General features: G+C 39.7%; 1 protein-coding gene across 17 annotated transcripts in view; it reads right to left on the bottom strand.

Moving 5' to 3' along the window:
- The window catches only part of TCF12 (transcription factor 12), a 180,502-nt gene that overhangs the window by 3,223 nt on the left and 155,872 nt on the right, over nt 1–21,407 (bottom strand). For 7 of the 17 annotated variants that reach the window (XM_068959065.1, XM_068959068.1, XM_068959066.1 and 4 more), the window contains 8 exons: nt 20,184–20,262; nt 15,431–15,504; nt 14,425–14,496; nt 13,498–13,704; nt 6,874–6,988; nt 5,831–6,002; nt 4,250–4,482; nt 1,269–1,422 (listed from right to left, as the gene is read on the bottom strand). In XM_068959065.1, coding sequence (XP_068815166.1) covers nt 1,280–1,422; nt 4,250–4,482; nt 5,831–6,002; nt 6,874–6,988; nt 13,498–13,704; nt 14,425–14,496; nt 15,431–15,504; nt 20,184–20,262 — 1,095 coding nt within the window. In that variant the 3' untranslated portion in view covers nt 1,269–1,279. The remainder of the gene's footprint in view (nt 1–1,268; nt 1,423–4,249; nt 4,483–5,830; nt 6,003–6,873; nt 6,989–13,497; nt 13,705–14,424; nt 14,497–15,430; nt 15,505–20,183; nt 20,263–21,407) is intronic. The other 10 variants (XM_068959074.1, XM_068959071.1, XM_068959073.1 and 7 more) reach the window with 5 other exon arrangements.

The raw sequence follows: 21,407 nt of genomic DNA, 5'->3' as shown, positions 1-21,407 counted from the left end.
CAGAGAGATAGCCAACTTTTGTAAGTAGTTAATTAAAATAGCAAGATTCATTTGAAAAACAATACAGAAGTCTGCTACAAATTAAGAATTATCTGACAAATAGGCTAGAAGTAGCCTATTGCATGGTATGAAATAAAAAATGTTAAAGGAATTTGAAGCATATTTGTTTTCCTTAAAAACATTTAGCCAAGAAAAAAAGAAACTGACTGTAAGGAATGGGAGAAAAAATACAAATACTGCCTCCAGTAGGGCTCAGTTTAAATGCTACTTTGTTGTTTTGGAAAGAACACCAGGGAGTAATAAACTACCATAGGATACATTCTGGCAAGACGCGTGCCTTTACCTGAAGTTAAAATAGAAGCAAAACAATCTATATACACTACTACAATAAACCCTCCCAACATACCATAATATTTCATGACGGTAACCGACCAAAATAAAGGCATTGAACCTGATATGAATATCTTTCTTTTGATCAAGAGTGGCAAAAACTGTGCTGTTAAAGACATGGAACATGCAAGATTTTTATTTTTATTTTTTGTCAAAAACAATTTTTCCACTTACGAAAAAATTCCTGTAAGGCCTCCTCATTTGCATGCTTTAAATTAACTCTCTTATATTGGAGCATCTGGGGTACTTAGAAACACTGGTTTGTCTTGCAAAGCTGAAAGCATTGCTTTTTAAATATCTTTGCTAACTGACTTAATTCACAATCTGTATTAGTGAAGAGAGCTATCTCCATTGGTCAAAAGGTATGAGTTAAAATCATCATTTGTTATCTGGCCTTAAGTGAGATAGCAAACCTCTTTGCGATGTGAAGTCTCTCTAACTGTTTGAATCAGCACTGGGAAACAATATATGGATTTTTAAATGAACTAATGTGATATTTAGACGACTTAAAGATGTATAATTCATCTTTATTATTCTTGGCTTATCTAGCAGAGTCATTTAACTATTCTTCTGATGTCATGCCAAGAAGGCCACCTGAGCCAAGAGATGTAGCCGTCAGCAACAATGCATGGAAATGAAGAGAATTTAACTAAAATTTCTTAGGTTTTTGTTTTATTTTAAAACTACATACAAATCTGCATGCTTTTGCTCAGAGGTATAAAAGTACTTAGAGGCAGCAAGAAATTTTTGCTGGTGGCAGCTCAGTTACTAAGAACAAACATATCTAGATCTTCAACAACTTTCAAGTTTTAGTCAATAAAAAGCAACGATCAGATCAAATGCGGCCAGAGCCAGATGCCTCTGGACAAGAGCTGTACCTGGCTGGTGTTCACATATGACCCATAGGGTTGGTAGTTTCACTCAGGCCAGGGTGGCTTCCTGGGTGCGGTGTTGGCGGCTCTGCCGATACGGCAGAAACTTTTTCTTCTTCCCTTCTCTTAAGGCAGGCTGCTTTAGGGTTTAGGTTTCGTTCTGTAACAGAAAAGTAATTCTTAACATCCTATATGGATACCAAGGGGAATATTGATACGTTAATCACTGTAGTAAAAATAGCTTATGCAGCTTTCATTTCTTAAGTACTCACAGCCACATGTTAAAAAAAGCAGATGTCTAAAGCAGCAAACAAGTGCTACTGAAAATCCTACCAAGCACCTCCTAAACAGGTATTTTTAAAAAAACCTTATAGCTACCTACATAAATCTTCAAGAACCTTTAAAAAAAAAAAAAAAAAAGTGCTTCTCCTTATCACAGAAAGTTGCTAAACTGCAAACTCAGAAAAATCTTCTGGGATTTGCAATGTAATAAAAGAGAGATTGTTGTATTTTGGTGCTGTGTTAAAGCCATACCAATCCTGCTGGCATCACGCTACTTTTAATAACGTCTTCTTTCTTCACCTCAAGTATTAGCCTGCCGTAAGAACCCAGGAGCTAGAATTTCTTGATTCTGAATTTCTGATTTCTTGATTCCCCTTATATCCCCAAGACTGTGAAATCATCTGGTGCCCATCTCACTCCAAATCAAGAGAATATGATGATATGCGTCCAGAGCCAAATAAATTTTTATCACATTTCCTTTCATATTATAAAGTCAATGATTGCCAGCTGTGGACTAGCAATCAAAATACTTTCCATCAGTATGATTCCACCTCCCCAATTAGCTTCTTAGACATAGATTTGGATCTATTTTTTCGAATAATGGCAGGTTTCTAAAAGTCAACTGTTTGTTCTTCCAAATGGCTTTTCATGAATTCAAATATAAAAGACCTGAATCTCAATGGCCAGAAAGAGACACACAAAAGATATGTAATATAGTCCGTCAATTAAAATGAGTGATTTTAATCTCAGTGCATGTTGAATTTAATCAAAATTCTGAGGTATTTTTCTAGCTGTCAGTAAATTCTATTTTTGCAAGTTAAGATTGCAGATACAATTTTAACTGTAAAGAGGCTGCCAAAACTGTGAGCAGACAGCATAAGCTCAGCCCAAGGACTTTTAGTCCTTCTCTTCCATTATTTAGATGCACCTTTAATACGTGCAGTTTGCTGACCCTCGTGCGTTTTTCAGAGTGTTTCTCTAGCTAATCTGACAGAGGCAATGATGCACAGACTTAATCCTGCTTTCACCTAAATCATTAACAAAAGCCTCCTGCTGGAATTCCTAAGGATGATCACTCCCAAAGAGTCTACTGGATAAAAATTGCTAACTTTTCTTAATTACAGTTTTCTTTGTTTAAATGTGGCTGGCCTTGAAGTTTTAAAGATTTAATTACATGGAAACTTTGAAAGGAGGCTGATTTCAGTTATTTAGCAAATGGAGACATAAGTGCTAGCCTACAGTTAAAGTTTCAAATCTAAGATATTTTATTTTGGATAGTAGCAATCAGAGAATGAGAGGGTGCATTACCAGTAGAGAGAGGAAATTGCTTATGCCATTATATAATGCACTGGTGAAAACTAATCTGGAACAGCACAGAAAACTCTGGCCACTTTGTTTCAGAAAACTTAATGGAGAGCAGAGCAGGTGCAAAGCAAGACTGGTAAGATAAAGTGAGAACGCAGAGTCTCCCTCACAAGAGGCAAGATGTATGCATGCAACAGCCTCCAAATGCACCGAGAGTAGAAGCTGTGGTTTTGACATGAGGAAGGGCTAACTCTTGATTTAACCTGTCTGTAAAAAAAGTCTAAATTAACTGCAAGTACATATAGAAAAAGATTTCTAACAGAGACCTAAGGTTCTGAAGCCATTTCCGAGCAAGGCTAAAACAATCTCCTTAATTTTAACACGCAGCTTTACGTGGATTCTAAAGCCTGTGGGAGTAAGGGTATAGACTTGATGTTTCTATCATTGAAAAATAAAAAGTCTGATCAATGTTTTTCTGTTTTCTTCATAATATTCACTCTGATCTTTCAGAGTAATACAAACATTTTCAGACCAAAACATTCCCCAGATCTAGGTCTTAGAGAAGCTAGAATTGGGCTTTACCATGACATTAGCTGGTATCTCATCTGCAGAGTAACTACCGTTTCTCCACAACACCTTGAAAGAATTCAGACTGAGACAGTGAATTTCACTCTAGTGAAAGTCAGGTCAATAAAACGTAAACTTAAACTGGGATTAAAGGTCAACAATAGCTTCACCAGCACACAAGGATGGAACAGGTAAAGAACTACATTTTCAACGTGATTTCTAGAAGTATCTTTCCTTAAGAGAAAACTATGCAAAAAATTCCTGTTCTGTAGCTATCAGCAGAGCCTATGATCTCTTTTCTGGAAAATTTAAAGGAATCAGGAAAAGAAAATATATGCAACCCTCCCCCTCTCCCTCCCGATTCAAGCACCAGTAGGCTTCCTTCCTCCTCCCTCATATATGTTTAATGGAAAAATCGCAGTAGAGGCAGTTAAGTCTACTGCATTTTAATATTCAGATTGTGTAGGGTTAATCTTAAATTAGATCTCTTCTTTTTGCTAAAGTTTCTGTACTACTAAATAAGCACTTCTTACAATTTATAGCAATATATGTCAAGGTTTTAATTAACCAACTTACCTTGAAAACATAGGCAAAAGATGGCTAACAGCATAGGGGGGGGGAAAAAAAAGGATCAAAGTAGAAAGCTAACCCTCCCCCTCCTTTTTTTGTAAAGTAATCCTCTGCTTTTCCTAAAGAACTTCAACATGTTACAGAACATCAAATACTTTAGTAACTCGTGCATCTCCTTATGAGGGATATTGCAAAAGAGGCTGAAACCGCTCCATGAACCAAGGTACTCCACAGCTGCCACAGCACAGGCGCAGGCCACTAACCTCTCACTTGTTGCTCTAGACTGAGGATGACTGCCACAGCCTGGTGAAGAATAAGCAGTTTTGTCTGTGGTTTTTCACTCTTCAGATGAAGCTGACACATACGGCCAAGTTCTTTAAATGCCTCATTAATGTCTCGTACGCGCAAACGTTCTCTAGCGTTGTTTGCCATTCTCCTCTCCTTTTCTCTTTCTATTTTCTGCTCCGGGTTTAAATCCTCATCTTCATTAGTACTGCTGCAAGAAAGTATAAATAAAAGTATACTGAAATATCACTCGCGTTCAAAGCAAGCATCCCTGTTGGATCAAAACTCTCACTTGATGAAATTAAATTGCTTCCCATTTAATACATTTCACATTAAAATATATTTATATAACACAAACACATTTGGCTATATTATCATCACAAAAAGTTAGGTATCTATTAATGCTCAAGGACTCAAGATAATTCTTGCTATTTCTGGATTTTCCTGAAAATAAATATTCAGTGGTTTCTACCTGGAGAATATCCACAGAATATTGTCTACAGATGGTTCCTCCAGGAACGCGCGCTGCCCCTTGCTGAAGCAAAAGAAGCTGTACCCTAACAACTGCTGCACTCGTTTACTGATGGCTGTTCCAACAGTTACTCAGCTGTCTTTTCAGGTCAAGAACAAATCATTATTAACTAACCGTTTCTGCTGGTTTCCAATATCTCATCTTATACAAGACAACATTCAAATAATTTTCAATTCAACACAAAAAAATTTTAGTTTTGCTAAAGGTTTGCCTGATCAGTTTTAGAAATATTTTGTTCTTTTAATACCCGACATCAAGCTAACAGTTGCACTTAGAATTCTTGTATCACTTCACTTATGATTATGATATTATGTTGAATAATTTTGGTTTTTTTTTTGTTTTATTTTAAGGTAGGACTAAAACTGTGCTAAAAAAACCTCTGCTCTGCTAAAATTAATACATTAAAAAGATCTCAGACACAAACAACCGTATAGGCTCTATTTGTCTAAGGTCACACAATTCTGATTATATGCATCTCATTGTTATCTCAAATCTCAAAGCCTGCTTCACGGTTGTTCTAGCATATCCAGAAGCTTTTATTCAGCATCCTGTCCAGGTTATTTGTCCATGGTTTGGGAGAAGAGAAAGTGTTTAAAACAATATTTATATATCACATTCATCCCAGCACCTGGGATATCAGGCTGCTGCTCTCCATCAGTAGTGGCTGCCATTCTAGAAGTGCAGCCCTGGCACAGGTATGAAGGATTACAGACCTCTAACACTCTTATGTCCTCTGCACAGGGCAGGACCCTCAAATCTCTTACACTGCTTGTCTGAATGTACTTAGGCAAGGCCCTAACAGAAGTGAATGCAAAATTTTCAGGTAATTTTTACTGGAAAATCCTCCATCTTGTACTCAAATAGATAGATATATTGCAGACTAGTTATCTTCAAATTTCAGCTGCCTATTAATATATGCACTAAAGTCACACACAAGCTTTGAAATACATTTATCAAAGTTAAGGACAATATTATGCAACTTATAAAGAACATTAACTAAGGCCTCTGTCTCATGCCAGTAACACACCTTGTTCTGCCTCTGGATGAAACCTTGATATCCTTCTGGGAGGACTCATCATCTGATTTCATGTCATCCGATGAGGGGGGTTCATGTATATTTTCATCCTTCTCCTTGTGTTCAGACTTGATTTCTGCTGGACCTATCGCCACAGTCTGGCTCTGTAAGCCACCTGACAAGGCTGCAAGGAAGCAGAGAGCTGTATGAGTATCATGGGAGTGATGCTTTCCCCCTGTTTACAGGTGAGAGAATCTCAAGCAGAGGGTGCGTCAGCTGGAGGCCGGGGCAGCGGCCTGGGAAGCAAACGCAAGGAGCTTTAGCATCAAAATGGAAGAGAAGTTCTGACAAAACTGCTGTACTTGGACACGTCATGGGGTTGTAAAGCGATCATAACTCATAGAGCAGACTGATCAGTAACTAACAGCTTAATCTGAAAAAGACACTGTAAAAGACAAGAATATATTTAGCAAAGTAGGAAAATTTGCATCTCTTACCCAAGCTGCAAATCTAAGGGCATATCTACACTGACATAGAGGCTTGGGCCTCTGCCAAATCTGTAATATATACACATCCCTAAACGATGCCAGCATGCCAATGAATAACCCGACTTCTCTTTTCTAGAACTTGCTTTTTTAGGCTTAGAAAAGAAAGAATCATAAACTGGTGTGGAAAGACCTCTTTTTATTGGCTAGACTGAAATCTGGGGTCAGTCCAGTCTGCAACCCTCCTGGCTGATTTAGAAATGGCTGCAGTATTGCAAGTGGCATTATGGCAACTCAAGCTGGAAAAGCATGGCTATAATGCAAAATCTTCTGCTGAAACTATATAGGGAGAAGTCTGACAAAGGGATGCCCTCCGAATCCTTGCAGGAATCTCTAACGGTGGCAGTTCATAGGATTTAAAATTTAAAAAGTTAATTTTCATTTCTCAATATTATCTCTGTCACTATTCCCTGTCTGCGTTGATCTAGGTTTATCAAGATCAACAGCCTCAAGGGCTCTAGATTATGATAGGCCTTGCTTTTTGGGCATTTAATATCGCAGGAAGATTACCTCTGTAGCTTTCTTGTGTTTTATGATTTAGTTCTGTGCTCTGACCAGAAACTGTACTGGGAAGAACTGAATGGTTGCTGTTGAGGCTGACACTTTCTTCCCGATGAGTCCCAACCTGAAGCAAAATAAAGCAAACATTTCTATTAAATTCCTATTAAAAGATGTGATTCAAGGAAACCATCAAAAAAAAAAAGTTTAAAAACAAAGTATTTGCTGGATTAGAGACCTGAGTTAAGCTCTAGCTCAGTAAAGGAAAGATGTAGCTGAAAGATACCGTTACACTAAACCAGTGGATTACACCAGACTAGATTAAGTTGTGATTCAAGCAGCAACCAACACCTACTTGTAATAATGTACCTGCCTAGCAAATTTTTTCAATATTATACCACAGAATACTGCAGAGTTTTCTTCTTGATTTATACCTGAGAGGCCTAAGTTTTGATTAACCTCAGATAGCCTTAAGCTAGTATATCTGTGAACTCTAGGACTCGCAACATTTTGATTCTTGAATGATTTTCATGCAAGAGATGTGTGTGCATATGTGTCTACATACATATATATATAGAGGGGGATGCGTGTATATACAGTGTGTATACACACACACACCCCTATATACATACACACACATATATAAAACATATATGCATAACATTTTCCTCTCACTTCTTGTTTGCTAAAACAGGATTAAGAAATAGATCTATTTTCACAATATCATTATTCTATTCACTTTAATTCTCGCTTCTTCCTCCTTTCTCAGCTAAATACTTTTATATTAGTCCCATTACAGTATCTTATCATATGAAAATAATCCAGGCATTTAACTATTCTTACGATCCCCTCGGTATATTCTAATCTGCTCTTTCATAATACAACATGACGAAGCAAGCAAGTATTGAGATGAAGGGTCTTAAAAAAACACATTATAATTTTGCGTGAACTTGAATGAATACTACTTTGGTAAGAACAGCAATAAGCGCACATACGTAGCTCGAAGAGACACATTTGTTAAAGAACTGCTGCTCAATACAGAACCCTTAGCAAATCAAGCATCTAGTTAAAAAAAGAGAATTCTTTTGTTTGAAAAGGGAAGAGGTAAAGACACTGCCCAACGTTCAGTAATATGGAACACTGGGCATTAAAGCCTCTGATTCCTAAAGACACAAATGTCTTAAATATTTAAAATACAACCAACATAATGCAATTAAACAGTTAAAAAAAAAGAAAAGAACAAAGATGACAGATTCTACTGTTATTTGTATAGTTACAGAAATTGGCTACAGATGAAGCTTTTTATTGGAACAGTAGCAAACATGTCAACTAGAAGATTAAGCCTTTAATTAAATAGGTTTATTGCCTGGAGTTACACATGAGAACCACTGTTTTTCAATAAATCCTTCAATCCCAGTAAACTGCTGAGCTTTGAATCCCTCTTGAGTAATTAATGCAGCTTTTACCTTTCATGTCTTAGTATGGGTTTTACCCAGAGAGAGATAAATACCCTTACGCAAGTTTATCCTTTGTTTAATATACACTCGCTCCCGTAAGCTAGTGCAGGGGAACAAGAAAGGAAAGGGGGGGAAAAAACCCCAAAGGTAACGCCAGTCGCTCTGGGCTGCTGCTCGCCTCGGCCGCGCTGCAGAAGGCCCTCGCGTCCGCGGCCCGGCACTCCTCGCTGTCTCAGGCGGACCTCGCCTTCCTCGGGGCGCCCTGCTCGCGCGCCGTCGGTCGCGCTACGGACGCAGCGGTCCGGGCTGCCCGCGCTCGGCCCGCCCCGCCGCCCGCTCCAGGCCAAACTGTGCATCTCTTCGGGGGCAGCTTTCTTCCAAAATTTACTTCTTTGAAAAGGCAAACATTTCTTAAAGCAGCGTACACACACGGCCGCTGCCACAATCCTGGCAGACTTGAAAAAAATCTCGGGCTGATCTAAAAGTGACAGAGCAACAAATCGGTTCTGACAGAGGCGGAAGATAGATTACAAATAGAAACTGGATTCAAGTGCTCATTCCGGTCCCGTGAAACAGCTTACGAGTTCACAGCACACAATTCAGATTAACAGTTACTAAAAAAAATAAATCTGAAGAGCCAAAACGTTACGAAACTGACCGCAGCATGAATTTCGATCTCTTATCTATGATGTACTTAATAAATAAAAAACTCTGCCAGCCAAACAAAAAAAAACCCAAACCCAAAGCTAACGCGCCTCACGTGAGGGCCGAGAGCTTTATGCGCGAACACATAAACACAGCCCCTCAGGAACCGCCTGGAGGTACCGCGCGACACGTTGAGCACCTCGAAGTCTCAAGGCTGGAAGAGCGACTCGTCCTATAAACACCCCCGTCATAAAAACACGTGTAAAAAACAAAAACAAAACAAAAAAAAAAAACAAAACAAAACCCCCTCTAGGGCTGCGCAGGAGCCAGGCAGGTCCGCGCCGCCCGAGCGCCTCTGCGCGCTTCGCGGCCCCGGCCTGCCGGCGCGGCGAGTGCGGCCTGGGCTACGTCGCCTCATGACGCCAGCCGGCCTGACCCGCCACCCGATTCCTGCCCCAAACGTTTCTCCCGCGTTTCCAGGCCGGCCGGGGCCGGGCCGGGTTAAGCCTTGCGGGGGGACGAAGGTGCCCTGCTGCCGCTCGCTCCCATCCGGCCCGGCCCCCCTCCACCTTGGCCGGGGAAGCCGCGGCAGCCCGGCTCTCCCTCGGCCTGGACCGTCGGCTCCGCGTGGAGCCAACGAAACCAGCAGACCGGGAGCAATCCAGCTGCTCCGCTGCCGCCGGCGCGCGCCCGCTGCGGCTGCCCACCGCTTGGTTTTACTCCGCACCCTGACGGAGCCCTCTGGGCGCCCTCAGGCTGCTCTTTCAACGTGGTGTAGTACAGAAGAGGTCCGCTACGGTTTTAGTGTTCCATTAACAACGGCTTGCAGGATTTAATTTTACAGGCAAACAAACTTTGAGCTGATTTATTCTTTCATGATCTAATTTAGCCTTATTTACATGATTGCTTTTAAGTAGACCTTAAATACTCCTCAAGCACACAAAATGGAAGGAAAACTGAAGAGCTCTCACATCATCTAGAAGAAAAACCTAAAATTTCAGTTGCAAATCCAAAATATTTTAGAAAAATCTGAGGAGCAATCAGCATAGCAACGGCCTTTGTTGAAGCTATTTAAATCACTTCTGCATTCACTGCTGTGTGTGTGTGTGTTGGGGGGTCCTACACAAACATGGTCTAATAATTATTTATGATTCGCAGGAAAGCAAAAAAAAGCGCTCTCTGTCAGTATAACCGTGCAGGACTACGGTTTTTCCTCAAACCAGGCAGGGCCGCAAAGCCGATGCAATCCCCAGGCGAACGGCAGCCTCGCAGGCGGCCGGGACGCCCCCTCGCACACCGCGACACAGGCTCGCGAAAGCGACCCCCTCAAGCTCGCAAAACTTACTGCGGTTGATCCAAGTGATAAGGTGTGGTCCCTGAAAGCCGAAGTACCGTTCGGAGTACTTTTGGCTAGGTCAAACAGGGCGCCTGAGGAGGGACCGCTGCCAGCAGGAGCGGCTCCCCGCCGCCCGCTCCGGCTGCTCCTCGCACCCGGCCCCGGCCGCCCTTGGGGCTGGGGCAGCTCAGCAGCTCTCTTGGACTCCTGCTCTACCTGGAAACAAACCTGCAACTCGGGGACTGAGTTTCCCCCTTAACGGAGTTTCCAGGCCTTTGTTTGTTTATTTATTTTTAATCAATTCATGCTGTTCTTTTTCCATTGTATTGCAACGACAAATAAAAAGCAGCCTGAATAAGAGCAACAAGAGTATTACTACTTGATTTTTCAATAATACACAAAATAAAATACAAATCGACTTCCAAGGCCACTTAGCAAATATTTGATGAGCTTGAGATACTAAAATTCTGTTTGAGTAAGTCTAATGGACAACCTAGCTGAAAAGGAAACAAGACCGTTCTGAGCGAACAGGAAATGAAGTCAACTAGAGTTTTAAAATAAATCTGGCTCAAAAATTAAGCAAATGTTAAAATAAAACCATGTCTGGTTACACTAATTACATAAAAAGGAGTTAAATTACTCATTTCCTAGCTCCTTCTGCCAAGATCATCTTCTTCTAGGGAAATTTAATTTATTCTTTTTTTTTTTTTTTTTGCTAAAGAACAAAAATATCTTGTATAAAGATTTTTTACTCCCAGACAAGGAAGTTTCATTTAATGCTGAATGCCAATGAACATTTCTTGACCACAAAACCCCTACAACACCTCAGACAGAAGCAAATATAGGGAAACAACCTTATCAATGTTGACTTTTCTCATCGTGCTAGCCAATACCCGTTATTCCCTTAAAATTCAGGGGAGGTCCTCTAAAATAAAGAGGTATTTAATTTCTGAACCAAGCGTAGCTCTTACAAACGCAGGTTGCATGGCAAAGTCTCCGCCCGTCCACGTTTACAGCTTCAAGGAGAACAAACAGCCAAAGAAACATCGGCTCAAGGGAACCGATTACGGAAGGCGGCGCCAAGAGCTCCGCCGCGGACCCGCGGGGCCCGGCCGACCTGCTGCTGTCCCTGAGGAGCCTCCGCCGGCCTTGCCCCACGTCTCCTCCCCGGTCTCGCAACTCCAGGCGAGGCCGCCGGAGCCGGGGAAGCCACAGCAGGACGCCCGCTGTTGGGGCCAGGTCTTCCCAGGTACCAAAACTGTGGTTAATCCAAGAAATTCTTTAGCTCACTGGATTTTCAAGCCAAAACTGATCTGCAAGTTTGTTTCGTGCAGCCAGGATGACATATAAAAACAAACCCTTCTTTTTTTTTTTTTTCTCCATTTTCCTAATCTACATTTATTCCTCAGAGATAGCAAGCATCCCTCAGTCAGAACTGCAGATCCATCACTATATGATGGATGATAAGTATGATGATAAATCAAGTCTATATTACACTTAAACTACAAAACTACATTAAACTATAGCAGACCTAGGAACCTTTATTCATTTTGGAGAGCCATTTTCCACTATCACCTATTTTAATCAAAACTGAGTTGGTAAGACGTTTATTGTAGTTCAGTCTAGAACAGAAAGACAGGGCACGTACGTATATTTTGGCATTATCTATGTTTGACTGTATCTGACTGAGCCGCAGTATCAGAAGGTTCCACAAGGCAGACAGAGAACAATTTTGTCACCGCAATTTCAGTCGCTCACTCCACCTCGCACCCTTTAGATGAAAAAGTACATATTCTTTTGTAAAACTAAATTTCAGTCTACTCTGAAACACTGTAAAACTTTCCCCTTAACAGCGTTCTTTAAATATTAAAGAGAAGGCAGCATGAACAGCAACAAAAATTTTTAAAATATGTCATTTTAAGGTATTTGTACATCACTTCCTTCATTACTAAAAGCCACGGTGAACTTGTACAGAAGCCTAAAGCTGGGAATGCCATTGGAAACTCTCCCCCCTGCCCAAGCCCCCAAAACACACACACAGCCTACAGAAACTACCCAGGTTTTTTTGATGTTTACTACAGCAATTCTGAAATTAATATAAATGGATGTGTGACGTGCGAAAGGGAGAGCCTGGAACTAATTCTGTTTTATAGAATACAAACCCTTCAGCAATTGGGGTACCTAATTATTTTGATGATAGGTGAAATTTTGCCTTGATCACACAGTACCCAGCTGTGAATCTGTTTTATAACAGAAAATTTCACAGCATGTAACTGGTCTTTAAAATGACGCTGTAAACATGCAAACACATGGCACCACTAAAACGAGCATGTTTTAAAAAAGCTCTTTAAGCATTTTTGGAGAAGGAGGGACTGAAAAGGAAGAAAAAAGGGAAGTGAGAAACACTACAAATAGAATTCACTTACTACATAATGATTTTAACATATTCCTGGTCTATGAAGGACTAAACCCTTTTTTTTTTTTTTTTTTTTTCCTCAGAACAGTTCACATTTTTAAAGAAACTAAAAGAGATGAACTGAATAATTTTACTCTTCTTGGGGATTAAACTAAAAGTTGTTTCCCCTTCGTTGTTACTTACACTACAGCTGTGCTCCAACTCCTTTTCATTTGGAAAAAAAGTTTAAATTTTGAGCCTGCACACACTATGGTTCCACATTCCAGCAGCTTCCTCCCAGTCCTCTGCCAGCATCTGCTATTGAAGACTAGCTCCAATTTACAATAAACAGCTTTTCCAGACCAGAACACTTGAAATTCAGTCCTTCTTGACTGCTTTTCCCATTCAATCTCCCTATTCACCATTTCAAGGAGAAAACTGTTCTGCCAATTATTACACATCTGGAAAAAATGCATGTATAAGCTGAAATGCTCTCAGCAGAAAGTTTCAGCTTTCTGCATATGGTCACAGCAGGATTTTATGGGCCACTGACCAGGCCAAAGTCTAAGTGTTCCCATCTTTCTCCTCCCCCTCGTGGCTGCCCACCCCCCTCCCCGGTCCCTCTAATTGGAAACCCATAGCAGGTGCAAGTTGTCTGCCATCTTCTCCTCCACAGCAATCTCAGTAGTTTCTCCTTGATAAATATTAATCTCACAGTCCGGTTTTAACTTACGAGGCTCTATTACAATTTAAAGTTAGCAGCTGTAATTGCTGTGCACGTATACGTTTGAAAATATCATTACCATTGACGCTTGTCTGTTGGTTGTTACCAGGCTAGATGCTCCATAACTGGAGTTCAGGCTTCCAATTGGCCCGTTATGGGATGGTCCCAATAAGCTATGTATGTCTCCATGGCCACCCGATAGGCTCGTCGAAGGCCCCACAGCATGATTTCGTAGCACGTGAATGGCATCGTCGAGTCTGTCCAAGCGATCCTCCATTCGCGACTGCTGTTGGGATTTAAGAGGAACGCTAACAGTCATTGCTGAATAACTCTGCAGACTCATTATACTGTAACAGTTTCTACCTTGGAGACATTAAAGACAGAAGATGAAATGCAGTATCAAAAGACTCTGAAAGCACCTACCAGCACTACAAACAAACAGAAAAAAGAGAAGATATCTGGAGATTTTGCTCGAGATAGCACTCATTCCACAAATAGGTGGCAGCTTTTAAAGTGAAGCTTATTATAAGGTTAATGTTACTTAGCTTCTATTACATGGCATGAACAAGAAAAAAAGGAAGTACTACAAAATAAACTATCTAATATAGGATGAGAAAGAACGATCATAAAATCAGCCTCACCACGTTGGTAACAATTAAGAGAGGCAGTGGCTTTTTGAGAACCTGTATTACAAAAAGACTGGACAAAACTTAAAGTTATCATTTTCTAAATACTGGTCCATAAACAGATATTTCAGAAATAAAAAACAAGCTCTATATGTTAACATAAAATAAGTTGCTATGCCTTAGATTTATTTTCATTTAAAAAAGACCAAAAAAACCCAAAGCAAAACTGATTCTGACATTGCAGCTCTCTAGAAACTGAACTAGCAGAACGTTGGTCAAAAGACGGGTCATACACTATGCTAATTAAAGTTTTTTAATGGGGAATCCAAAAGAAGCATTAATTGAAACACAAAAAGGCACCATCTAAAGAGAAATAGTACCTCACAGACATCCTTTAAGAAGGACATTGCATCTTGCAAATGCTCGTGAAGTTGCTGTTCAACTCGATTTTTCTGGCAAAGTCAAGACAGAACAGGAAGCAAAGCACAGGTTAAGATTAATCCAAAAAAGAGGTGAGGAAACAGCTGATGTGCATGTCAGCAATAAATTGTTAGTTAAGTTAATGCAACAGAGATCTGATTATATTAAGATAAGAAAAGGCTAATATTTAACACTGCAGTTATGTTAGGATTCTAAGATGTACATACCAATCATACTTAATTGCAAAAATTGTGAAGAAAAGAAAACTGATTTAGCTTAAACTTATTCCTGTTAGCCAGGAAAAAAAAAAAAAAAAAGAAACATCTGTGGAAACTAGAAATATTAACAGGTAATCAAAACCTTTCTCACTGTTCCCTCAAAATTTTCCCCTTTCCTTCCTGACGCTGTACCAGAAACGTAAGAAAGAAGTCAGTAAGTTAAATCCTCTGCAGAATCTTCAAATCCAGAAAATTTCCAATAACAGATTATTTCTTTTTCTCTAAAATATTTTTATTTATAAATGAACATCCCCCAATAATATATATAAGAATTACAAATAAAATATATTACTACTTTAATGACAGTGTAATGACAACAGTCCCAAGAGATTACCATGTCAGGGAGAGAGGGGGAAGGACAAGTAAATGCAAAGGCATGAAGTCTTTATCTTTTCTCCAGACTGAACTTTAGATAAGAATTAGCTATGGATTTGTGAAAAGGTACCAAAATCTCATAACGGCGCTTTAGCACCAGCTGTCCTTAGCCCAGAAGCCTGATGCCCAGGGAACAGATGGTGAAAGACACACCCTGCACGTCTTATATTGTTCAACTGAACAGGCCATTTGTTCGCAAAGAATTCATTTGTAATGCTATCCTACTGTTTCCTTTAATGATATGCAGGAGTCATACAAAAACAAGCCTTCAACTCTTAAGTCATAGTAATATGCTGCTTTCAACAATTCTTACCAAGGAGTGTAGAGAGTTTTCATAGTTTGGAGATGAGGGGGCTTGTCCTCCGCTCCTAGACCACTGACTGGCACCTGTCAAAATTGTCTAGGTTAACTCACAGATCTACGCGGCAGAAGCAGGAAGCAGAGATGCGATTTTTTTTTAAGCATAATTAACACCAACATATTCTGCATAAAGGTAGGATAACATATGGGTTTGCAAAGGAGGACAAATTCCTCCATTCTGCCTTATCGAGGGACAAATTATCCTGGCACCTCTAGGTTAGACACGTTATGACGACAAAGCAGTGATACCTTCCAACTACTTTAACATTAGAAAATAACAGACTGAACGCGTTGTATTTGAATTGTCTTTCGCAAACGTTCCCATAAAAAACATTGATGAATCCTTTTTTCTCGATATTATATTCAGTGTATGCAGGCATATCTTTAATAGCATAAAAATATAGAGTAAATTAAGAATATTTTTAAAAAGAACATTAAGTTAAGGATAATTGGAAAAACATTTTTATATGACATCTCTGTATTAAATAACAGAGCTTAAAACTAGATCTAAAGAACTTTCCTTATCTTGTCTAGCTTTACTCTGCCTTTTTTTATTTCAGTTATAGAAAGAAATTCTAGATTATCATGCATATCAAGTTTAGAGAGTAAAAATAAACTTTAAGTTATTTCTTTTTGTTATATCAGGTATATTGAAGGTGAATTGGAACAGATCTCATTTCAGCTAAAGAAACCTTGACTATGCCACAAACCAGCAATTATATCCATATTACTTATACACTGCAAATTCAAATATATAACCATTCTAATCTGACCCACCAAATATACCTAATTAGCATGTAAAATTTAGAAATAATTAGATGTGAAATGCAGTAACTAATAAAGCAGTACTTTCAGAACAAAGCCTGAAGTAGTACAACATGTATTTTTCTCACCAACTAATAATGCATCTTTTATAAAGATACTACATGAAATTCTGTGTCCATTAGAGACAGCTTCCTTTCAGCCATACAAATGTAATAATAAAGCAATTACATTAATAAATTATGGACATACAATCCAAAGCAGCTCATTAAAGGAGGAGCCTGTGGGCTTGTTCTTTCAATAACAGCCAGGGCTGTATGTCTGGAAAACTGGGAAAAGGTTTAATAACATTACAGTTCCTTTGTTCAGAGAGCTGCAAGTTGTTACCTTTTAAAGAAAGGGTTTTATTTAAGAAAAAGAGTGCAGCTTGCACAGCTATTAAAATACTCAAATATTTCCTTTCTAATTAAAAAATAAAAAAGCCATCTCCAATGTCATAAAAGCCCAGAGCTGCCATAACTGTGCTGGAATTCTCTTTTAAAATATAATGGCATCGGTGAATAAGTTTATAATTACAAATTTTCACTTCACACAGCTATTTGCGGTCTTGGATTTATAGTCTCCCTCTGCATTACTATCATTCCCGAACTTGGGAATAATGCTTGGAGTCCAGCTTATTTTTGCAAAGCATTAATGAAACAACTTCCGACTATTTTGGCTCAGTTGAACGTTCAAATTTTTATCTGGTTAAAACTCCATTTTTAGAGACAAGACCGCAGTTATGGTTTTAATGAGTGCTTACAACTAAGAGGACCGAGTATGCTATTTCCTGCAATAAAGCATCAGCTGAATATTAAGCAGAAGGGCAAACTACTATGAAAAGAAAGTAATCCTTTATTTAGAAGTGACTTGAAGCCCACGTGCCTAGTTTTTGCTGACCTTTTTTAATGAAAAAAGGTACCATTTCCTTAAAGCAAGCCCTGAACAAAACTACTTGAGTGGTATTTCTCACAAAGAGCGAGAATTTAAAAAAAAAAAAAAACAAAAAAAAAACCCACCACCCAACTCATTCTCCTCTCCTTCAAACAACCCAACCGCAAGCTGCAGTTTTCAGTGGCACCTCTAGTAACGCTAGCGCTCTTCGCTGGGGGTGGCGGGCTGCGCTGGCGTTTCCATGCCTGCGCAGGTTGCCAGATGGCACTGATTTCCTGCCTTCCTCCTCCCGCTCCCCCTCCTGGAAGTTTGTGCATGAAACCCACCAATTATGTTAAGCAGCACCCTGGCACCGCCAGCCCCACCGTTAACAACCGCGGCTGCTAGCGCAGCACCAGCGGAGCGGCACGAAAAAACAAATCAGCCAGGCAAGCGTTTGGGTTTCCAGGGGTCATCTCTAGTAATCGCTGCAGCATCGCGCGTCCTCCCAGCACCTCCCAGCCCCAACGCCCTGGCTCCCGTCAGACGCGCGCGCCTCGGAGCCGGCAACGGGCCGCGGCCGCCCCGCAGCCCGCGCTGAACGCTTCGGAGCGCCCCTCGTCCGCCCAGCACCGCTCTTTGGATACCGAGGCTTCGGCCACCCAGATCTGGGTCCGAACTTCACATGCGTACACAGGGTCAATAAAACTTCAGCTTTGGGCATGTTCCTGTAAAATTAGAAACTAAGCGAGGGTAGGAAAGAGGAGACACGCCCCTGCCCCATGATACCTGGAAGTTTTCATCTAGGCTTACAGCGTGCTGTTTTTCAAAGCTTTTGCTTAAAATATTGAAAATAATATTGTTAGCCCTGATCTATGCAAAGAAAAAACCAGAAACCAAAAGGCCAAACATTCAGATGTGAACTTCTAGACGTAAACGTTTCATGAAGCCACAATCTCTCAATGCTTTACACGGGAAACAGGGTGCTCCTACCCTAATTTATAATTAAATGATAGGTAAATTAAAGACTTAGTCAAATCTAAAATAATAAGGCTAATAAATAAGCAAAGAGCTGATTACTAAAGAGGAGAATCAAGGGGAAGGCTAAAATGCTCCAAAATACATTATTTCAGTATACATAAAACATTTGTTTTATCTGTAATAATTTTGGGGGGTCAGGACAAAAAATGGCTACCAGGAGTATAAATAGCAATAAATATAGTAGTAATTACTTTACATTGTGCTTCACTGTGTTCTTAGTGACTCAGCTGGGAATAAAGATAAAAGTCCAGATTCATAAATGAAGGTAATTAACTACTGGAGCAATTTAGCAAAGGCTTGATACATTCTGTATCACTGGAATTAAAGGGGGGGGGGGAGGGGGTGTATAACTGTACAACAGATGCTAAATTTGTGCCTGAGCAGGAGTTCAGCATTACTGCCTTGTATCTACCACCGTTTTACCCTCCAGAATCCCAAATAAGGAACGCAAATCAGAGCGCGAGCTGCGGAGAGCTTACATGCGACAGAGGTTCCACCAGGCAAGCCCGAGGAAAACACTGGTTTTAGGGACCTCAAATTTGTATTCTAAAACCATGATTTAGCTAGCTCTTTCATGTTTACAAAGTTAGGCGTGGTATCTAATCAGGGAGCTCCTACAGGGATCTTTAAAACTGCAAATACTTTGGAAAGTCACTTCTTTTCTCTACCCATCGAGCTCTTTTCAATATTTCCTTTGATGTTAAAAAGAAAAGAACAACAGTTCTCTGGTCTGACCTGCCTTTTCAGCAGAACAAGGATACACAAGACATTTTTCATCAACTCATCACTAAATCAAAAAAACCCCATTAATCCCATCATTACTCAATTCAACATGGATTTTTCAGTTTCAGAGAAAAACGCCCCAAGCAGCTGTTCAGGTATGCCACGTCACATATTCATTCATCCATTAAAGTCCACAGAGAACCAGAACAGTCTCCATTAAACATGACTGAAGTATGAACAATGCCAGTTTTCTGAGTTACATTATATACATACATATGCATATATACATATGCATATGACTACTTTATATGCAATAACTTTATTAATTTATTCATCTAGATTATACCAACACTCTGTTAAGCTCGCTCTCTCTGTCCTTCACTATGAGCCAATTTTATTCCAAAAAAACCTCTTGCAAAAAAGTGACCAGCAGTCAGGAGTCTGCAGGGATATATCAAACAGCAAAGAATGGGAAACCAGACTGTTGCATGAACTTTAAATAATTTAACAAATTGCACTATAGGAAAGAACAGGGTTAAAGTTACATCATCTTGCTTGTAATTCTAGTTCTTTGTTAAACAACAAATTTAAGTCAATGGAGCTTTCACAGCGCTCTCTGTATGGAGAACAGCTGTTCAACTTTTACTAGACAGCTGAGGCCAGGGTGGCTGTGAAAGCTGCGCTGGCGCTAGGAGCTGGAGGCAGCTGCCCCCGGCTCGTCTCCGCGCCGAAAGGCTCCTGCCCGCCCTCGCGCCGCTGGCCCACAAAGCGCAGGTGACAGAGGTGGCTGCAGCACGTGGCACTTACTTTGAAAAATGCCTGAAATTCTTCTCCCATAGAATAAAAGCATTCATGAAAGCTATGAATGAAAAGCTATCCTGTTTTAGAAGTGAAGGGTCTCACAGACTGCTGTATTTTCATAGGGGGAACACACGTCTGCTGTGTCTGTCACTGAAGGCTCCTGCACAGTTTTTACTATGCGTGTTATTTTTCTCCAGTGTTACAGATATTTGTAATAGCTGGGACAATGTATGAGACTCAAGGTTTTCAAACATCACTTTAATCAGCTAATTTTCAAAGCCCATTGCCAGAAGTTAAGCGAATGCTCACGACAAAACACTTAAGAACTTCGGATGCGCTTGGATTTAGTACAACAGAAAAACAAAATATTTAAGTAAATATGCAAGGAAGCTAACGATTTCATTGTCATTGCAGAGAAGATGTATTCAAAACAGCAAACAAGTTATTTACAAATAGCTAGTCTCTACCTGTAAGAGGTGATGGTGATCCAACTGGGGTCGATGGATTTGATGGAAAACTACTGCTGGTATGATCAGGAGAATAAATCTGATAACAGACAAAAGAGTTTGTTTATCAACACATGTCACAATACCCAGTTTAAAAAAAAAAGCTATTTGGATTCCTTTTCATGCTTTTAATTATCACTCTTGATGTTGGATTGATAAAAAAAACACTGTGGCCCATCAATCCCAGTCCAACTTTATTACACACACTGTTCTAAAAATGGCCAGAGAACTTTCATTTTCAAATAGCTGTCAAAATATGCACAGCCTGTATTGCATAGTGACACAAACATAACTGATCTTACTTGTACCTTCACAACAGCAGAAATTACAGCCTTTGTATCATTCAAGGGGAACTGTATATGTTAAGAGTTAATAGAGTTAATATGTTAAGAGTTTATTAACTCTTAACACAGATATTTTATTTATTAACTCTGTACACAGATATTTTTAACAAACAAACTGTCAGGAAAACGTGGAGGACTAATGACTTCCCAATCTTCAGAGCGATAAAAGATTTTACCAAAGTAAACACATGTTGGTTACCTTTAAAAATTAATCCTTCACAAAGAAAAATATGGAGAAAACATTCAGCTCTAGTCAGTTTGTACCTAGCAAACTAAAACCATCTGAAATTTTGTTGCTGTTACTACATGTTACAACACCATATAAAAATTTCTCTTTTATACATCTATATACACATATGTATCTCTCTCTCAGTTGCTCCCATAAGATAATAGTCTATTCTTTAAATCTCCATTTGCAGTAAGTTATTTCTTGCTATTCTTTAACATAATAGAGAAATGTAGATCAAAATTGAAGACATAATGCTTCAAACGTTAATTAAAAACTCAGAATTCCAAGATTCTTTGGAATCTCCTTTTGGAAAGGGAATGGGGGCTAGAAGCCGACTATGAATTTAGAACATATTTTTATAGGTCATCAGTTCAAATCTGTTTTACTTGAGCAGAGACCAGGATTTGTTAGTCATCAGAGGGCACTGTTAAAAAAAGAAACCTTCACCGGCAGCGTGGTTGATGTGTCTTCACACACACAGTCCGACATCTCACCCGTTAGCTGACAATAAACTGGAACTTGGTTAAGCTGCGTATTGTATTTTTTGAGCTGACAAAACCAGGACGCGCGCCTTCCTGACCTAACATACTTTTCTACAGTGGAAAACACCAT

This window comes from Struthio camelus, chromosome 12, assembly GCF_040807025.1.
Source record: "Struthio camelus isolate bStrCam1 chromosome 12, bStrCam1.hap1, whole genome shotgun sequence".
NCBI lineage: Eukaryota > Metazoa > Chordata > Aves > Struthioniformes > Struthionidae > Struthio > Struthio camelus.
Note: the sequence above shows the minus strand (reverse complement) of the source record. Positions and strands in the feature narration are given on the sequence as shown.